This window comes from Sus scrofa, chromosome 5 (genome assembly GCF_000003025.6).
Source record: "Sus scrofa isolate TJ Tabasco breed Duroc chromosome 5, Sscrofa11.1, whole genome shotgun sequence".
Classification (NCBI taxonomy): Eukaryota; Metazoa; Chordata; class Mammalia; order Artiodactyla; family Suidae; genus Sus; species Sus scrofa.
The window spans coordinates 54662093-54681853 of record NC_010447.5 but is presented as its reverse complement, the minus strand read 5'-3'; the positions used below and the strand labels follow the sequence as shown (position 1 = coordinate 54681853).

At 36.4% G+C, this 19761-nt stretch overlaps 1 protein-coding gene across 8 annotated transcripts in view; it reads left to right on the top strand.

Annotated features, from left to right (window-relative positions):
• The window catches only part of PIK3C2G (phosphatidylinositol-4-phosphate 3-kinase catalytic subunit type 2 gamma), a 374898-nt gene that overhangs the window by 167667 nt on the left and 187470 nt on the right, over window positions 1–19761 (top strand). For all 8 annotated transcript variants that reach the window (XM_021092290.1, XM_021092292.1, XM_021092289.1 and 5 more), the window contains one exon: window positions 1378–1472. In XM_021092290.1, the coding sequence (XP_020947949.1) occupies window positions 1378–1472 (95 nt within the window). The remainder of the gene's footprint in view (window positions 1–1377; window positions 1473–19761) is intronic.

Sequence of the window (19761 nt, the reverse complement as noted above, 5' to 3'; positions counted from 1 at the left end):
TGAGACATCTCTCTTTCTCATATGCTCATAGAATATGTTCACTGTAAGTGTATAAATGCAATTCATGGTCTTGTCAGTCCAGTATTAGCATGAAGTTAAAGAAGGCCGTAGATGCAGTTGAAGACAAACATGCATTATAGTCTTTGTACATTCAGACAGCATAGGGAGTTTATGCAAATTTGCTGAAATCATCTTTGACATTCTCACACTTTGGGAATTTATAAACATTCCCATCCTTGAGGATGATTAGCATACTGGGCTATTTCCTCAGGTATTTGTTGAATGAGTGTTGTACCCACTTTTTTCTGCTGTCTGTACTGTGATGTAAAACTCACAGTGGCTCAGACTCTGTGTTTGTGTGTGTGTGTGTGTGTGTGTGTGTGTGTGTGTGTGTGTGTGTGTGTGACTTAACTTATTGGACAATAAATGGTAGAAATTTTGCTTCTCGAGCAGGAATGAGCATTTTTAGGAAGCTAGGAAGAAAACCTGGGGCCCAGATACTGACTGCTGATGGTGAAGTCCCTGTGGAATACAGGTGAAGGTCTAAATTACATCTCTAAGGGTATTAAGGCTTGCTACTGCTGCCTATGTTTTCTACCAGGTTAGGAATCCTAGAAAACTTTAGAAAGGTGTTTATAATGAAGATGAAGAATGGCAAATTTGAGTATGGGTGGCTTATAGTGGCAAAAGTCAGCTTTGAACTCTGTAAGTAAAACTTCAGTCTACAGGTTAATACTCAGTTGATAATTCCAGTTAAGACATTGAGTGTGTGTTTATTTCATCTCCAAAAGAGGAGAAACATCTATTGCTTAATAATGCCTTTTTGTGTGTGTGTCTTTTTAGGGCCACACCCACGGCATATGGAGGTTCCCAGGCTAGGGCTCTAATCGGAGCTGTAGCTGCCAGCCTATGCCACAGCCATAGCAATGCCAGATCCTTAACCCACTGAGGGAGGCCAGGGATCGAACCCTCAACCTCATGGTTCCTAGTCAGATTCTTTTCTGCACACCATGACACGAACTCCAGTATGCCATTTTTATATCCAAGACACTTGTCCCTATTATTTTTGTGTGTGTGTGCCATTAGTGTCCACCTAGGCATGGCTGAACTCCATCAACCACCTGCTCTTACTTATTATCCTCTGATACTAAAGCAGAGATAAGAAAAGGAGGAAAACTATAAGCCAGATTGTATGATATGTGTATGCTCTGTTATTAGTTATACACCAGCTAATAAAGCTATCCGTATAATATTAACATTCTGTTAAAATGTTTATGCTGTTTTCTGCCAGTCTATTCTCAAGCCTCTCAAGTCCTTCTTTATTCTGCTATAATTTTGCTACTGAGAAAAAAAAAGTAATTGTATCTCTTATTTCAGGCTGTCAAGTTTGAGTGGAACCTTGAAAGTCCTCTAGTGCAGCTCCTGTTACACCGCTCATTGCAAAGCATCCAGATTGCCCATCGTCTTTACTGGTAAGATTAACCAAAATAGATTAGGATGTCTTCTTTATTGTCTTCTCTCTGTGCAGCAACTTTCCCTTGTAATTGATACTAACTCCCTCTTAAAATTTAGCCAAATTTGAGTCTCTGTCAAGGTTATTCCTGTTTGAAAGCATTCCCTTCAGAGTATGGGGCTAGCTTAAGATGAAACTCCCATTTGCAATTTCCATGAGTACAGCAAATTTTTTTTTCTATATACCACAAGCACCTAGGACAGTACTTGGCCCATGACAAACATTCAATAAATTACTAATGAATGAATGAATAGAATCAAATTGGGCCCAGCTGGGCACATGCAGACTCACAACAGAAGGGGGCAGAAAAGGGCTATTGAGCAGTCAGTCGGTCTTCATGCCAAACAGCTGGCAAGGCTAAAGCTCTTTCAAGAGATTGGCCCAATCAGATACTAGGCAATGAATATCACTAGTGAAGTCAAAACTGGATTGGAGGCAGAATGTGAGCGGACGTCATGGACTAACCTGAGTCAGGAATTACGGCCTAAAAAACAAGCTGATGCAGTGTCTGTCGGACCTGCTGGAGAGCAACAGAGTGAATTACGGCAATGGTGTCTCGGACCATGAGGCCTTGTTCAAGGTGGCCCTTTGTATAAAAGGACTATATGAGCTTTAATATGCTGCCCATGAATTGAAATGATGTGAAATCTACCTATTCATTTTCTAAACAATATACCCTAAACTTTTCTTATCTAGAATTTTGGGACCATTTCTCAAATCAGGGGCTACTCTAAAATAAAGCAAAATGACATGGAAATTTCTCATCATGGGATTTAAAGTCACATGTATCCCACCTCATCTCCCCTTGGAAATAGTCTCCCTTATGCCTGAAATTCTCTTATTAGCAAGTCAATCCTTTAGGTTAAATATTGTTCCCTCCAGAAATTCTCTTCTAATATGAGATATATATATTCAGATACATATATACACACACACATATATGTGTATTCAGACACACACACATATATAGATATGTATTCAGAACATAATGCTTATGATGAATTGGTTTATTCTCTGTCCATTTATATGACAAATGTTGAGATGCTAGATGCTCTTGACCTATTAAGGATAGACTAGGAAGGTCCTTGCTAAAGAAGCTCACAGGGTAACACGTTGGCACCCAAACAGCAGAAAAAAGCCCATGGCCTATGTGGCAAGGGCAGAGTAGAAGGAGGGAGCTAACAACAGATTCTGTCCATTTTCCAGTTTTGCCCATGACCTGTTCCAGATATAACCACAGGGCAGAGAGGCAAGGCTGGCCAGCAAATAAATTAAAAAGCCTAAATTGTGCTCCCATTCTGTCAGAGTTAAATACTGACATAGGCATACAAATGAATACACAAAGGAGGTAAATGTTCTCTCTGCTTTGATGTCTGCAGTTCTCCCTAAAGTGAGAGTAAAAAGCTGTACTTTAGAGAGTTATTGCAGTGTAATAGAGCACGCATGATACAGAATCAATAAGAGGTTTTAAAGCTTCAATCTTTTACCTTCCAGAATCATTACATTGCTACTAATTCACCTTTTTACCTTTAGAAGTAATAAATAGTAAATTATTGCTTCACTTTTTTGTAAAGGGAAGATATATCTTGCTGTTATTTAATATTGATCTGTTATAATCATCTTTCACCCTGTCATTCTCAGAAAAGTATTCACCAGATAAAATCCTGACAATAAGCAATTCACTAAACTAACAATAGCTTTTCTCTACTCTACTCCTGAAAAGAAAAAAAAAAGTGACAGATATTTGTAAGAAAGTTTACATTTTACGTAATAATCTGTAAAATTCATTAGCACAGTTTTCTAGTTAAGGTGTAATATAGGAACAGTTGGTTTTTTTCTGTTTTATTTATGTTTTATGTGATATAGTTTTTATGTAGTTCCCTTAATTAAGTTTTTTAAGAGACAATATAATTTTTTTTTTTTTTGTCTTTTTGCCATTTCTTGGGCCGCTCCAGTGGCATATGGAGGTTCCCAGGCTATGGGTCGAATCGGAGCTGTAGCCACCAGCCTACGCCAGAGTCACGGCAATGCAGGATACAAGCCGCGTCTGCAACCTACACCACAGCTCACGGCAACACCGGATCCTTAACCCACTGAGCAAGGCCAGGGATCCAACCCGCAACCTCATGGTTCCTAGTTGGATTCTTTAACCACTGAGCCACGACAGGAACTCCAGACAATATAATTTTAAGTTATTTTCTAATATCATTTAAGTCTTATTACTCCTATTACATACATACAAAAATGCAATCTGATACAAATTCCTACCACAGATCAGTACAATAACTAGGTACAGAGCTCTACCTTAACTTTATGCCTAGTTTAAATTATTTTCCCTTTAAATTCTTCTATTTTGTTGAAAAATGAAGAGTTGGGAGTTCCCGTCGTGGCGCAGTAGTTAACAAATCCGACTAGGAGCCATGAGGTTGCGGGTTCAGTCCCTGCCCTTGCTCAGTGGGTTAACGATCCGGCGTTGCCGTGAGCTGTGGTGTAGGTTGCAGATGCGGCTCGGATCCCGCGTTGCTGTGGCTCTGGCATAGGCCGGAGGCTACAGCTCCGATTAGACCCCTAGCCTAGGAACCTCCATATGCCACAGGAGCAGCCCAAGAAATAGCAAAGACAAAAAAAAAAAAAATGAAGAGTTGTAAAAATGAACATTTTGTATATACATACTAACCTCAAATGTTGGAACTCAGACATTTGGCCTTTGGGAACTAAATTTTCTAATCCATTCTCAATTTTTCATTATAATAGCCACATGCAATTACATCACTGCTTCCTTAGATAGTTATCTGGTTTTCTTGTAATATCAGCTCCTCTTTGTCATAGCTGATGCTAGATATTTGGGTTAAGGCCTTGAAAAACAGCATTATACTGCTTAATATTTGTTGTTTCTCAATGAATAAGAGCAGGAAAAAGATCTGAATTGACACCAGGGAATAGGAACATATCAGTACATTGGTGGTACTGGGCCCAGATAAAGAGAGAGAATCAGAGCATCATCTTGAAGGTACTTTAAGGTGAAAATGTCTTTGATCTCAGCTCTTGTACACACTGCCAATGGCAGTTATTAATATTTTGTATACTTCTGTTTATTTTCCATACTCTGGGCTGCAAATAACAGAAAATCCTGATTCAGCTGGTTTAACTGATACCAAAAAACTATCTCACCTAACAAAAAGTTTGCCAGTAGAGTGGTCCTGGAATTTGTTATTGCAGCAACTCCTGATTTTGTTATAAACCCAGTTTCTTTGATATTTCTGCTCTGCCATCCTCAGTGTGTTGTCTTTAGTCTGTTTCACATTGTAGTTACAAGACTGCCATGGTTGATATCACTCCCATACATGACACCATGCAGCAAAAGAAAAAGAGTCGATCCTTCTCCAACAAGAAAAGTTTTCTATAAAACCCATAGAAGAGTTAACTTGTTATCATCACCTAATTAGATGGCAACTGGGTGACTTGACCTCTCCAACTGATTTAGAATTTTGGGAATACATCCCCACCTGGTAATCTTTTCAGAAGATTTTGATATTTGAACAAAATCAAATTCTTTATTCAGGTGTGAAGGGGAAAACAGATTTAGTACAGATAAAACCTTATGTTCCCTTTCTGGACTGACCATCCATACTTAACACAGAACATTGCACATAGTACGTATAGCTGGTACTCGATAAATACCTCTTGAATGAATTTTATAAAATAATCATACCACATTCATTTGTACTACCTACAGGTTAACGTACCTTGACTATTGTACTTAAAACAGCAGGCAATCGAAACAAGTTATATTATGCTAAACATAAAGAGTTCATTGCAGTTATGACAATCACTTCAGCTCCTTTTGAAACTCGATAAATACCTCTTGAATGAATTTTATAAAATAATCATACCACATTCATTTGTACTACCTACAGGTTAACGTACCTTGACTATTGTACTTAAAACAGCAGGCAATCGAAACAAGTTATATTATGCTAAACATAAAGAGTTCATTGCAGTTATGACAATCACTTCAGCTCCTTTTGAAAAATAGACCCCTCTTGCTCTGGAATTGGGGGAATTTGAGTTAAATGATTACAGAAAAATGTGATAGTCTGAAATAAATGTTTTTGAGGAGGTATCAGGTGTTAATACCAATTGAATCTATAGTATGAGGAGCTTTTACTGAGTTACCTATGCTGCATCTTAAAACCCTGATTGAAAATGAAAGGCTGTAACTAGTGATTTGGCAAGAAATGTTTTATGGGGAGACCTTGCCAACCAGCCAATTACTATCTTTTAAAATATAATTTTCTGCATTGAGACTCTTTATCAACTTTGAGAATTACTGTACAGTTTCTGATTTTTGCTGGCTCCTATACTCTCCAGTTTTTTGTTTGTTTGTTTGTTTGTGTATATATTTGTTTTTCTGGACTGTAAAGATTTTTAGTTCTTTCTGTTTTGTATCAGTTATTAAATCTTTTATTTTCAGGCCCTATTTTACTTTCTATCTTTGCTCATCAAAAGATCACTCTTTGAAAACTGAATGGAAATTTTTCTTGCTTTTCTTCTAACTCAATTTTCTATTTCACTTGTGTGTAATTATTGTAGTTGCAACAGAAAGGCAGCTCTTTATTTTCCTTGTCTAAAGAGCTTCATATGTGTTGCTTTCATTTGCAACAAAATCCAGACTTGGATATTTCAATCAAATATTTGTCATGTTTAGTAACTTAGAATTCTTGTTCTTGTTTTGGCATGTATGACTCATTTTTGACCAAAGATAAGTGAACAGCTTGCACAAACAATGCTTGTCGTCAGATTTGACAATCTGCCTGCTAACCAGTCTTGATAGAATGTCAAATAATTGGTATATCATGCTTGAGTTTAGTCATCTGAAATTGTTAAAGACAGGAATCCTAATGTATATATCACTTTCCTTTTTAAATTAGGCACTGTGAATATATGTTTCCTAAGGTGCTGTAAATGGCATTAATTTACCAAAATGATAGAACTTCTATTATTTTCTTCCAAGTAAAATTTATTGTCATTTTTTAGAGAGGCTGCTGCTCAGTAAACTATTGACATAGATTGATGACTCTGAAAATATCATAAGACTTAATCTAGAGCTTCAGTTACTAGATGTCATGGGGACAGCTACACAAGCAGACCAATGGACTTCAGTGAACAGAGACAGGAAAGTGCATAAGAAGTGTTTTGAGAAAAGAGAGTATTATGTTAGTCATTGTTCTTTCATTCATCTATCTGTTCTCCAAGTTTTATTGCGTGTATATTATATACACAATTTATAGCTCTTTTGTAAAAAGGATGGAAGATATAAACAAATTATAATGAACATGGTTTAAGCCATATGGTTTTTTAAGCCCTTCTAGCTATTTTAGGCAATTACTACAGATGCTAGAGTTTAGTTTTCAACTCTGTTGTCTCAACACATTAATTATAAACATTTCATTCAATGCTTTTTAAGTCCTCTTTGACTGAACTATTAACTCTAATTCAGTGTATTCATTCACAATTATTTATTCTTGGGAATAGTGTGTCAAGTGTCCAAGGAACCTTTTGCCAGGATCAAGGAACTTAATGAACCTAATTGGTGATCAAATGGTGATTTGGATAACCTTTCCAAATATTCTACTATCCATCCTATGCTATAAAGACTAAAAGAGTAAAGTTTATCAGCTCTAGTATGGCTTTGACTTGAAGAGTATTACTAAAAATTCTAATCATCCAACCTCTGTTTTTAATATTCTTTTTTGTCATGGCAACACTGCCTTTTGGTAGACAAAGTATGATTAAAGCTAGACAAGATGCTAGTCACTTCAAATACTATTTTATTACTTCAAACAATTCTAATTATCTCCATTTTTCAGATTAAAAAAATAGTACTCAAAAGGGCTAAATATGCAAAGCTACTAAGTAGAAAAGCCAAACTTTGACCCTGTGCCCATCCACTATGACCTGGCAAGCCACATAAATGTTAAAAGACATAATAATAATAAAAGGCAGAATAATATAATAGTAAGAGGACAAGATTTGGAGGAAAACAGACTTGAATAGAAATTCCAACTCAGGTCTCTACTAGCTGAATGGTCTCAGAAAAATTACTTAAACTCCCTGATCTTTTTCATAATCTGTAAAAGAAATATAATTATGTTAAAGTTGAGATCATATATATCAAGATTCTTAGAATGTATTTAGTACATCTTTAATTATTGGGAAAACCTAAGAATTAATTTAGAAATATAAAATCACAGTTCTCAAGGTTATTTTAATTAATATGTTAATTAGTAATTGCATTGAGTTTAGATCTTTGGTTATTGACCTTTTATTCCTCACCCAAACCATTGTTTTTTCTGCATTTTTTTCCAATTCAAATTTATAATTGAAATTTAATAACTAAATGTGAAATGGGTAGAAGTGGGAACAGAAGAATCACTGTGTAAACAAATTAGTTTAGAGACTTGTTGAAAAAAGTATCTTGAAACATCCCAAGTGTCAGAAAAAGATGGGAATATCTGCATCATTTCCTTTCAGAGAAATTTAACAGACAAAGGAATCTAGCAACATTCACAGATTGCCTGTTGATACATGTTTTTACATTTGAACAGCCAACATCTATATCACTCACATCATTCAACTGGCTGCTAGCACAATTCAGAAGAGATGAGTAAAAATTTTCATCAAAACTGTGGCTATTTTTCAGAGTTAAGACTGTGAACTGCAAATGCAAAATTATACTCACTCGAGAAGCTGGGAACTTCAAAGGCAAAAGCTAAAGAACCCCTTACAAGAGAATAGATCACTAAAGCATTGCTAAACCTACCACGCTAGGAAAGCACTGTAGACCACCTGAGAAAAGATAGGCAATCAGTGGTACATCTCATGAAATGGGGAAGGAACTGTGATTGGTGGTTATCTTGGACATTTTCATTATTTAGTCAGATTTTTAAACTTTGAATGGCTCATTCATTTGGTATAAAATGTTTATAATAAACCTTATTACTGAGCATGTGACTAAAATGCAATAATTTGCTCTTGAAATAAAATAACACCATTTATGCAGGTTTCAGGGTCCTAGCTGCCAATTCCTTCCAATTTGACAATTGGTTACTAACAAGTGAAGACTGGATCTTTCTCTTTTCTCTTTTCTTTACCCAGGAGCCTTAGCAATATCTATTCTGAAGAAACTATTTGTTATTTGTTATTTCTGTACAAACATTAAAGTTAGCTCCAACATCTGGGTGGCACAGTATCTCCCACTTTTGGTGTTTTATATTGAAGCAGCTGGTGATCTCTGATATGACACATCAAGCTTTTTTGGTCCTTGGCAATTGACTTTAAATTTTTGAACCTCCATTTATCATCTGCTAAATAAGAATAAAATACTTACCAAAAGTACCTAGCACAGGATCTGACACCTATAGCTACTCAATAAATATATGTTGAACATATCAATAATTGAAAGAATGGAGATTGTTTTAAGGATGAAATGATATAAAATGACATAATATGCCTTGTACAGCTCCTAGCCAATATTTCTTCTGCCTTTCTTTCTTTTTATTTTTTAAACAAATGGTGATACTTCATTTGTTGGAATATAGCACTCCAAAATGAAGGATTTTATCAGATAGGTGGGCATAAATAAATCTGTAACTCTGGGGTCTAATTCATTCACATTACATCTAAGTGTAAATAGGAAAACTGTGTACATGGGAAGACTTCTGGGATACCATTCCTAGTGTTCTTACCATCCCACATCTTACCACCATTCTGGATGGTTTCATTTCTAAATGGATGGTTCAGCTAAAACGCCCAAACCTCAAGAGCAGTTGACATACTTTTTCACCACTAAAATTTAGCACCTTCACACTTCAGTAACTTCTTTCCATGGCTACATATTAAATCTTGTCATCACTACAAATGGCACCTCATCTGAAGTTTTAAACTCAAAAATCTAATGTATTATTAACTTTTTCACATTTTGACCCATACTAAACCTGGAGTTCAATGTCAGTAAAAACACCACTCCTAACCTCCACCTGTTCTTCAAGCTCATCCAATCACTTATAGTATGACTTAATTTCCTACCAGATTTCCTAGCCTCTCATTTCTGTATTTGGGTTCATTTCTTCCATCATCCTCTATATCTACCAAGTCACTTAAAAAAAGTCTCATGAATCAGTACCCTCCTCTCCATCTCCACTAAACCCTCAGCTTAGGACATCATCATTTCCTAACCAATAATGCTATTGTTTATTATTTAATCGACCCAATTCAATAGTTCTTCATTGTCTATAAGATAAAGATCAGATTCATTAATCCTCTACTACATATAATAACCCATGAGATAAATTTTATTTTAATATCAGAAAAGCTTATGCTTATCCAAAGCAACATGTTTGTTTTTAACACATGAAAATGTTGGCTGTCTTAACTCATGGGGTAATAGTTAATAATTTAGGATCTGTATCACTATACCTGGATGCAAAACCAGGTTCTACTATTTACTAGGTGTCTGACTTCCAGCAAAGTACTTAACTTTTATAAGACCAGATTTTCTCAGGCATTAAAATTTAGAGTAATAGTATTCACTTTCAGAGGGTTATTGTGAGAATTAATATGACATAATCAGATTTGAGACGACAGAGTTGGCAAGCCTTGTGATAGAAAATCTAACCACATGTCAGGCTTATATCTGTAAGAAATGTGAACCTATTCCATAGGAAGACTTATTCATTAAATAGATATTTATTAAACACCTTCCATGAGTTAGGTCATGCTGTAGTCTTCACAGACATGTATACAGACAAAAATCCCTGCCCTTCTTTGTATAACATCTAAGAGAAATAAGATAAATACTCATAAGATGTTGATATGAGCTGGGGGGCAGGGGGAAACAATCAGGAGATATAAGAAATACAAGGGTCAAAAAAGAAAAATGGAAATGAACCCAACTAGTATCCATGAGAACGTGGTTCGATCCCTGGCCTTGCTCAGTGGGTTAAGGATCCAGCATTGCCATGAGCTGTGGTATAGATCAAAGATGTGGCTCAGATCCTGAGTGTCTGTGGCTGTGGTGTAGGCTAACAGCTACAGCTCCAATTCAGCCTCTAGCCAGGGAAGTTAACATATGTTGCCAGTGCAACCCTAAAAAGCAAAAAAAAAAAAAAAAAAAGAAGAAGGAAAAAAAGAAATGCAAAATACAAGGGGGTCAGGGGAGCTGCAATTTTAAGATAGGGTAGCAAAGAAAGGCCTTATTAAAAAGTAATATTTGAAAAAAAACTCAGTGAAGTATAAAAATGGATTATCTTAAGTATCTAAAAGAAGAGGATATCAGGAGGAGAAAATAGCATATGCCAAGTGTATTTGGGGTACTAGACAAATACCCCAAATGTCAGTGTGGCTGGATTAACTTGAAAAGGGGAAGAATAGTAGGAAATGTGGCCAGCTTGGAAAAGGGTAAAGGTGGGGGCAGGTCGGTGTAAAAATGTTGGCACCATTATAAGAATTGTGACTTTATGTGAGATGAAAAGTCATTAGAGGTTTCTGAGAAGGTAAAAGACATGATTTGGTGCATACACACAACACACACACATACACAGGGATAGAATAGTAGAAGGAGTGGGAAATAGTTGAATTCTGAATTTACCTTTGAAAATGAAGCCAACAGAATTTTCTAATGAATTGGATGAGGAATATAAAAGAAATAATTAAATTATGGTACCGGAGTTCCCGTCATGGGGCAGTGATTAAACGAATCCGACTAGGAACCATGAGGTTGCGGGTTCGTATCCCTGCCCTTGCTCAGTGGGTTAAGGATCCGGTGTTGCCATGAGCTGTGGTGCAGATGCAGCTCGGATCCCGCGTTGCTGTGGCTCTGGCGTAGGCTGGCAGCTACAGCTCCAAGTAGACCCCTAGCCTAGGAACCTCCATATGCCACTGGAGCGGCCCAAGAAATGGCAAAAAGACCAAAAAAAAAAAAAAAAAAAAAAAAAAAAAAAGAAGCAGAAGCTTCTGGAGATGTAAAAGATAAGCCAAGTGAGCACGGAATCTTACAACACTTAATAAAGTATAAAGGCAATATGAGCAACTTTGTCAAGTACTACTAATAGGTTAAATAGCATTGAGATCTGAGTAGCGCCATGGAGGTCAATGGAGGTCACTGACAAAGCAGTTTGCAGTGCAATGGAGTTAAAAAGCCTGATAGAAATAGATGCAAGAGGTAATGGAAGGACAATGAGGTCCTGCTGTATAGCACAGGGAACTATATCTAATCACTTGTGATAGAACATGATGGAAGATAATAAGAGGAAAAGAGTGTATATATATGTCTGCCTGAGTCACTTTGCTGTACAGCAGAAATTTATAGAACATTGTATATCAACTATAATTTTAACAAAATTTTTAAAGAGATAATGGAAGGAGAGATATAGAAGGTAATGATTTTAGGAGTTTTGCTGGAAAAGGAGAAAGAAGTGGGATTGTGAAAATAAACATTGTGTTTTTTTTAGAGTGAGAGTAATAACAGCTTTTTTATATACTGGTGGGAAAAATTAAATAGGACAACATTGATGAGACAAAAGGAAGTAGAAAATTTTCTGTTGCAACGTTATTGAGTAATGATAAGGAGTAGAATAAGAGGATTAATACACAGGATTCATACAAAGTAACAGAAAATATGTTGTGAGCCACATGGGAAGTCCTAAAGTAACAGAAAAAATGAAGAGTAGATGGGAACAGGCAGACGGGTAGATGTAGTGGTTCTTGCTTATGGAGTGAAGGAAACACTATCGTCTTTGAATGGGGCAGTTGGTATTAGAGGTTTGAAGACAGTAGGCTCACTTGAAATTACTGTTTATAATTTAAAATAGGGACAAACAGCATGCTTGTGTTTTTCTCCCTGCCTAAAAAAGGGTGGAGAGCTGGAGTTAACTTATCATAATATATCATGAAGCATAAGAGGCAAGGAAATTAAAGATATTCATTAGAGAATGTTACCTACCTGAAAACTGGGTTTTCCTCTTGGTGGGTGTCAGCCAAAAGACACAACCAAGCCAGAGATAAGGAGAAGGAAGGATTTATTACTTGCAGCTAACAAGGAGAACACTAGGAATCATTTCCAAAGCAATGTCTCCCTAAATGGCAAAGTTGGGAAAGTTCTAAGCTAACGGTACATGCATATTCATGAAGGTGCTTGGGCATCAACAGAGTTCAAGCTTTAGTTGATTAAAGTCATGAGGGTCAGAAAAGGTCAACATCGTCATCCCTTAGGTTGCAGTTGATGGGGTGCTTGAGGGCTTCAAGCTAATTTTTCATTAAAGGAGAACTGGGAGTCTTTACAACTGATACATTATCTTTGCTATTTTTTCTTCACTTGCCTGATAACAGTCATTTGATTTTTGCATTCTTTTGTTCCCTTAAGATCATTAATTATTGAGACCTGTTCAAGGGCAACCATTGGGGCCAGGCTTAGATCACAGAATGGCTTCTCTTATGTTGAGAAAGCCATGCCTGGTTCTCTTTCTCCAGTAATCCTCTATCATGAACTATGTCTAGATATTCATGTTGCAACAGAACAAAGGGTGGGGAAAAAAAATGTATACATGTAAGGATAACTTGATCCCCTTGCTGTACAGTGGGAAAATAAAATTAAAAAAAAGAAAAAGAATATATATATATATATATATATATATATATACACACACATACATATATATATATATATATATGTATGACTGGGCCACTTTGCTATACAGCAGGGATTGACAGAACATTGTAAATGAATAATGCAAAGTTTAAAAAAAATAGTAGATGCAAAAAAATAAAAACAATTTACTTCAAATAAAATTGTAAAAATAAAAAAATAAAATAGTAATGATAAACTGAAATATAAATAATATATATAAATATAAATTATATAAAGAAGGAAGTGAGGACATGAGCTAGGTTAAGGAGAGTAAAAAGAATTGACAAAGTATAGGGATGTGTGTGGACAAAAGATTGTAAGCATTGGGGCTCTAGAAGCTATGAACTGAAAAAATAGAAGGAAATAGGAGGTGGTGGGTGGAGAGTGAGATGCCCGAAATTGAAATTGAGACTACAACTTGGATAATAGCAAGGTCAAGTATAGGACAAGGGATTGACTGATGTTGAAGATAGAATCATTTTTAAAAAGGAAATTAAGGAACTGAGAGTCCAGGATACTGAACAGATCATCTATGGGGATAGTGTGTTATTGGAGGGCATGATCAGTGTCGCCAAATGCAAGTTCCTGTGTCCTATACAGTGAGGCCAGTCACACCAAAACAATGGAGTTGGGAGCAGAGAAAGGTTTATTGCAGGGCTGAGGAAGGAGAATTGGTGTCTCATGCTCGAAAGACCAGAACTCTCCCATGGTTTAGGGGAATGAGATTTTTAAAGGCAAAATTTGGGGTGAGGGCTGCAGAGTTTGTGACTTTTTGATTAATTGGTGGTGAGGTAGAAAGGTGGTGCTCCAGGAATCCTGTGCTCAGCCCAAAGTTACCTGGCTGGGGGCCCTAGTTCCTGCACAATTCAAAGACATAGTGTTATATAAATCCCCTGAAGAGGAACCTGGACCCAGCCCCCTCACTGCACTATTTCTTTACTGAACCTCTTTTGTTTCCACATTCCCTCCCTTCCGTAATATGAATCTGCCTTTGGAATTCAGGGAAGGTCCAGGAGGCTGAAGCCTACTTCCTACAAAGGAGATATGGGGACTCAAAAAAGCTTCTGTACCCAGGAGGATCCCACAGGGTCCTACTCAGTTTCATTGGTAACTAAAATCTTCAAGTCATTAGGGCAAGAACATGAGTCAGAATTGCTAAGTTCAGTGGTTGTTGGAGCCAGAAGGAAAGTATTTTAAGATCTAGTGAAAAGCAAAATTTATTTAAGTGACAGAGCATCCTGTGGGGGCAAAAGGGGGGATAAAGAGGGAGCTGGGGGCGGGGCGCACGGGCAGGAGTGGCAGGAAGAGGCAGGTCAAAGGATATAGTAGAACTCCAAAACGTCGGTCTGGAAAATTATGTAATTTCTAATGTGAACCTAAAGAACATGGGTTGGAAGACTCCCTCCCTTGGAAGCTGTTGACTTAGAAATTATAAAATAGGCCTCCACTAGCCAGCATTCTTACCCAGAAAACCTCTCTGACATCAAGCTGAGAAAGCAATGCAGAAATTGTTTAAAAAAGCATTCTAAGATTGTTTAGAATAACATGCTTATGTCTTTAAGGACAAAGTTTTTTAATTTGTTTTTTGTTTTAAAAGTGTTCAAACATTTTTAAAAACAGGGAAAATAGTACCATGACCATGCCCCTCCCCCCACACACATATACTATCACCAAGTTTCAACACTTATCAATATTTTGGTACACTTAAGAAAGCATTATTTCATAGATTTAGAATTAGATATGAAAATATTTGAGAAAATTAAACTATATTAATTATTACTATGTGGGCTATGTCATTTTGATTTATTTTTAATATTTAGGAGATGTGGCTTATAGAGTAACAGAATAGCCAAGTAATCAATAGGCATGTGATTTTTAAGTTGAAATGGTACTATATAAATAATATAAAATTTTTGAGTAAACAGTGCACCATATTTGTAATGTTATGTACAAGATATGATGAGAAATTTTTCCTATCAAGACAGGTTACTGAGCTATGCAAAAAGGAAATTAAATATACAAAATTTATAGATGAAGTTCAAAATGTTTAAGAGTGTTAAGTTTCTAACTGGGAAAACATTAACCAAAGACCCCCCCAACCCTCCACCAAAAGAGATTGTTTTGTTTTGTTTTGTTTTGTTTTTGTCTTTTTGCCTTTTCTAGGGCTGCTCCCGAGGCATGTGGAGGTTCCCAGGCTAGGGGTCTAATCGGAACTATAGCCGCCAGCCTACACCAGAGCCACAGCAATACGGGATCTGAGCCATGTCTGCGACCTACACCACAGCTCACGGTAAACGCTGGATCCTTAATCCACTGAGCAAGGCCAGGGATCGAACCCGCAACCTCATGGTTCCTAGTCAGATCCGTTAACCACTGTGCCACAACGGGAACTCCAAAAGAGACTGTTAAAATCTGCTGCATTTATAAATAGTATAGGATGTAAACTGAATTTAAAAGGATGAGAAAAACTGGCTTTTTAAATTAAAAAGTTAATCAAATAAATACTGGAGTTCCCATCATGGTGCAGCAGAAACAAATCCAACTAGGAACCATGAGGTTACGGGTTCAATCCCTGGCCTTGCTCAGTGGGTTAAGGATCCGGCATTGCCGTGAGCTGTGGTATAGGCCACAGACATGGCTCAGATCTGGCGTTGCTGTGGCTGTGGTGTAGGCTGGCAGCTGTAGCTCCACTTACACCCCTAGCCTGAGAACCACCATATGCCACAGGTGCAGCCCTTAAAAGACAAAAAGACAAAAAATAAAATAAAAACAAAAATCTGTTTGAAATTCTGGAAATGAAAAAATATGGTCTTGAATAAAAACTCAGTGGATGGGAGAGACTCAACACCAGGCACAAAGAAAAAAGAAATGAAAAAAATAAAATAAAATAAATATTAATTTTTAAAGCCACAGCATTTTTTGAAAAATCTTTTCTAAATTCAAAACTGTTTTAAGATACCAGAAGACATATTATTAAGAACACAGTGGGGTTTCCATTGTGATGCAGTAATTTAAGAACCCATGAGGATGTAAATTCAATTCCTGGCCTCGCTTAGTGGTTTAAGGATCTGGTGTTGCCACAAGCTGCCATGCAGATGTGGCTCGGATCTGGTGTTGCTATAGCTGTGGCATAGGCCGGCAGCTGCAGCTCAGATTCAAGACCTAGCGCAGGAACTTTCATGTGCCATAGATGTGGCCCTAAAAAGGAAAAAAGAACACAGTGCCTAGCACATAGTAAATATTTATTAAATGCTATTACTTCCCCTTGGCTGCATACACACTTCATGTCAGAAATTTAGCTGACCTCCCACATGACCTTGTAGCATGAATTCTGAATACCAACCTAACTCCTGGGTCCATTTTTTCTTCTAAACCTTCCCTTTGCATCATGTTTCATATTTAATTTAAATTTTCATTTTACATTGTAGACATAAATACCAGATACATAAATAGAAAAGCATATGAGCCCTTTACATTTGGTCCCTCACTTGCCTTTTCAGCCTCATTTTCCACTATTTGCTCAGTGTACTGATGGTCAGACCATACCCAGCATACTGCTGCCTAGAGCTGCTCTGACCTTCACAACTCTCTGCTATCTAGAGACACTAAAATACTTTAACTTCCCTTTAGTCTGGAAAACTCCTTGGCATTTTCCAATACCCAGTTTAAATATCTCTCTAAATCTTCACCCTTTGCTAGAGTCAGTTAAACCTTTCTCTAGATTCCCAAAGGCCTTTTGTTTATGTTACTTATCAAATTATCTGGTAATCAATTGTTTAAAGTCTGTCCTTATAACAGCTCCTTGAAGCAAAGGCTGTATCTTACTCTCCTTAAATCCTTCTAAATGTAACCAGTTCAGCATGATTTCTTTGAATTATTTAGTCAGGAGCTGGTAAATATAAAATATAATCAATGCTCTAAGCACTTGATTTGCTATTATTACATTATTACCTGTTGTTATTATTATTATTTAACTGTTGTGTGTTCTCATAGCATTTTCCCTGGCTAAAATCATAAACTACATGGCTTGGTTTGTCCTGAATGGTCACAGTCTCATGTCCCAGCAAACCACTTAAGTTCTGGGCAAAGTGGAGCTGTGGTTTACCCCAAAGTCATAACTAGCATGTATCCAGGCCTTATATTGATGGTGTCTGGGACTATGTTAAGTATTTTACCAGTATTAACTAATTTAATCCATATAATAGCTCTACCACTAGATACTATTGTTATCCCCACTCTACAGATAAGAAAGTTGAGACATTAAGCTATATGCTGAACTCACAAAACTGTTAGTGGTAGAATGATATTTGAATCAAGCAGTCTGACTCCAGACCTCCCCCTCTTAATGCTAATTAAACCATGTTGCCTCCCATAGTCTGAGAAGTATTATCAGCCATTCCCTTCACCACCTCTACATACTAGAGGACTTAACATGTCTTCTACCAGTACCATTGCCAAACGAAATGCAAGATGTGTAGCTAAATTTGAATTTCAAATAAACAATGAATAATCTTTAGTACAAGTTTATCCTATACAGTATTTATCCCATAGTTATGCTAAAAATATTTGTTGTTTATTTGAAATTCAAGTTTTACTCAGCATTTCAAACATTCATTTTCTAAACCTAGAAACTCTATGGCTACTCTTTCTGTAAGGTAAGTGTTATTTTCACACATGAAGAAAATTATCCTCCAAAAAGTTAAGTATTTTTTATTCAAAGATGAAAAGCTTTGGGATGTTTTCATGAATGTCTATCTGATACATTTATTTCAATTAATGTATGAGAGTTCACTCTTCCAATTACGCAGTGGTTTCTTTATTGAATTTCTGACCTATATATTAAATAACCACCCATATCTAAGACTAGGATTCAAAATTGTTATTTCCCCAGAATGCTTAGTTGGCTTGTTCATTGACTTGAACTACACATTCACATAAATAACTGTGGCTGGGCTTATTTATTTTATGTATGCCACAAACTCAAAATCACTTATGGTAAAGAAGTCCAAGATTTTCCAAGGATACAGCAAAGGACAAACTATTGGAGCAGATAATAAAGACAAAATAAAAGCATGAGAACAGTGTGCTAAAGACAAATGCATTCTAGAGATGCAGGTGTCAAGTGTAGCAATGCAGATTGTTCTACTTAAACCCCTGACTCAACTGTTCTTTAAGCTTTGTTTTCTTTTAATCTTTACTTCTGCTATGCATTTTATTATTCAAATGAAGCTATAAAAATGTAAAACTTTAAGTAAACAAAATTTTAATTCAGTAGTGGGACTGAATACCAGTTTCCATTAAAGAGAAAAAAAAATTTGACCACATATCTAAAGCATTTAAGATTTGTACTCTTGTTAGTTTAGAAATAACAGATTCGGATTTAATATATGATCTATTTTAGCATAACAACATTTAAATAAAAGCTATATTAAAATGAATGGTCATAGTTGCTTTGTGTTAACTGACAATATTAACCCCCAAACTGTGAGAAGCAATTGTATTCATCTCACTCAGAGACATTTAATGATACTACTGAGTATGAAGTACTGTAAAATAAGCAGTGGACCTGTTTTTAAAATATGAGTATTGGAGTTCCCGTCGTGGCACAGTGGTTAACGAATCCGACTGGGAACCATGAGGTTGCGGGTTCGGTCCCTGCCCTTGCTCAGTGGGTTAACGATCCGGCGTTGCCGTGAGCTGTGGTGTAGGTTGCAGATGCGGCTCGGATCCTGCGTTGCTGTGGCTCTGGCGTAGGCCGGTGGCTACAGCTCCAATTCGACCCCTAGCCTGGGAATCTCCATATGCCGTGGGAGCGACTCAAGAAATAGCAAAAAAAAAAGACCAAAAAAATAAAAAATAAAATATGAGTATTATTGCCTGTCTTTAAGAAGTTTATATTCTTTCTTGAAAGAATAAGTATAAACAAGCAATTAAATCTGAAATGATATAAGAACATTTATAAAGGAATGTATTACGATAATTGTAAGATAATTATAATAACCATTAAGTGAATGGAAAATAAAAGTGACTTCAGGGTTAAGTGATGTTAGTTGAGATGAAATCTTGGAAGAAAGGTCTTGACACTATATTTCAAGGAGGCTATGGATAAGGATAAACTGAGTAGATTCTAAGACCCTCATAAAAAGACACAGGCTGAAATGAGAAATGAGTGGCCAGATTAACTTTTTGAAACTGGGCTCAATGTAGGAAAGAAAGAGTACCAAGTTACAGCACTATAATTCTTCAGCTGTTACCAACTACATTCACAGTTGACTAAACTATCTAGCAATACTTCTTTTCAAATGACAAGAAAAGCTACATGTCTTTTTGTACTTAACATTTTCAAATAGAAGTGAGTTAGAACCAAATAATTCAGGCTACAAGTTTCTATGTATGGTCAGTATGTTAATTTTTATTTTGGAATCACTACCTGAAACTCCATCTCACAAATTGAGAAATCGAATTAGTATTCAGAAATCGAATTAGTATTCAGAAATCGATATGGTAATTGCTCTGTGTGTTGTGCTGTCTCTGTGTGTGTATATATAAATATGTGTGTGTA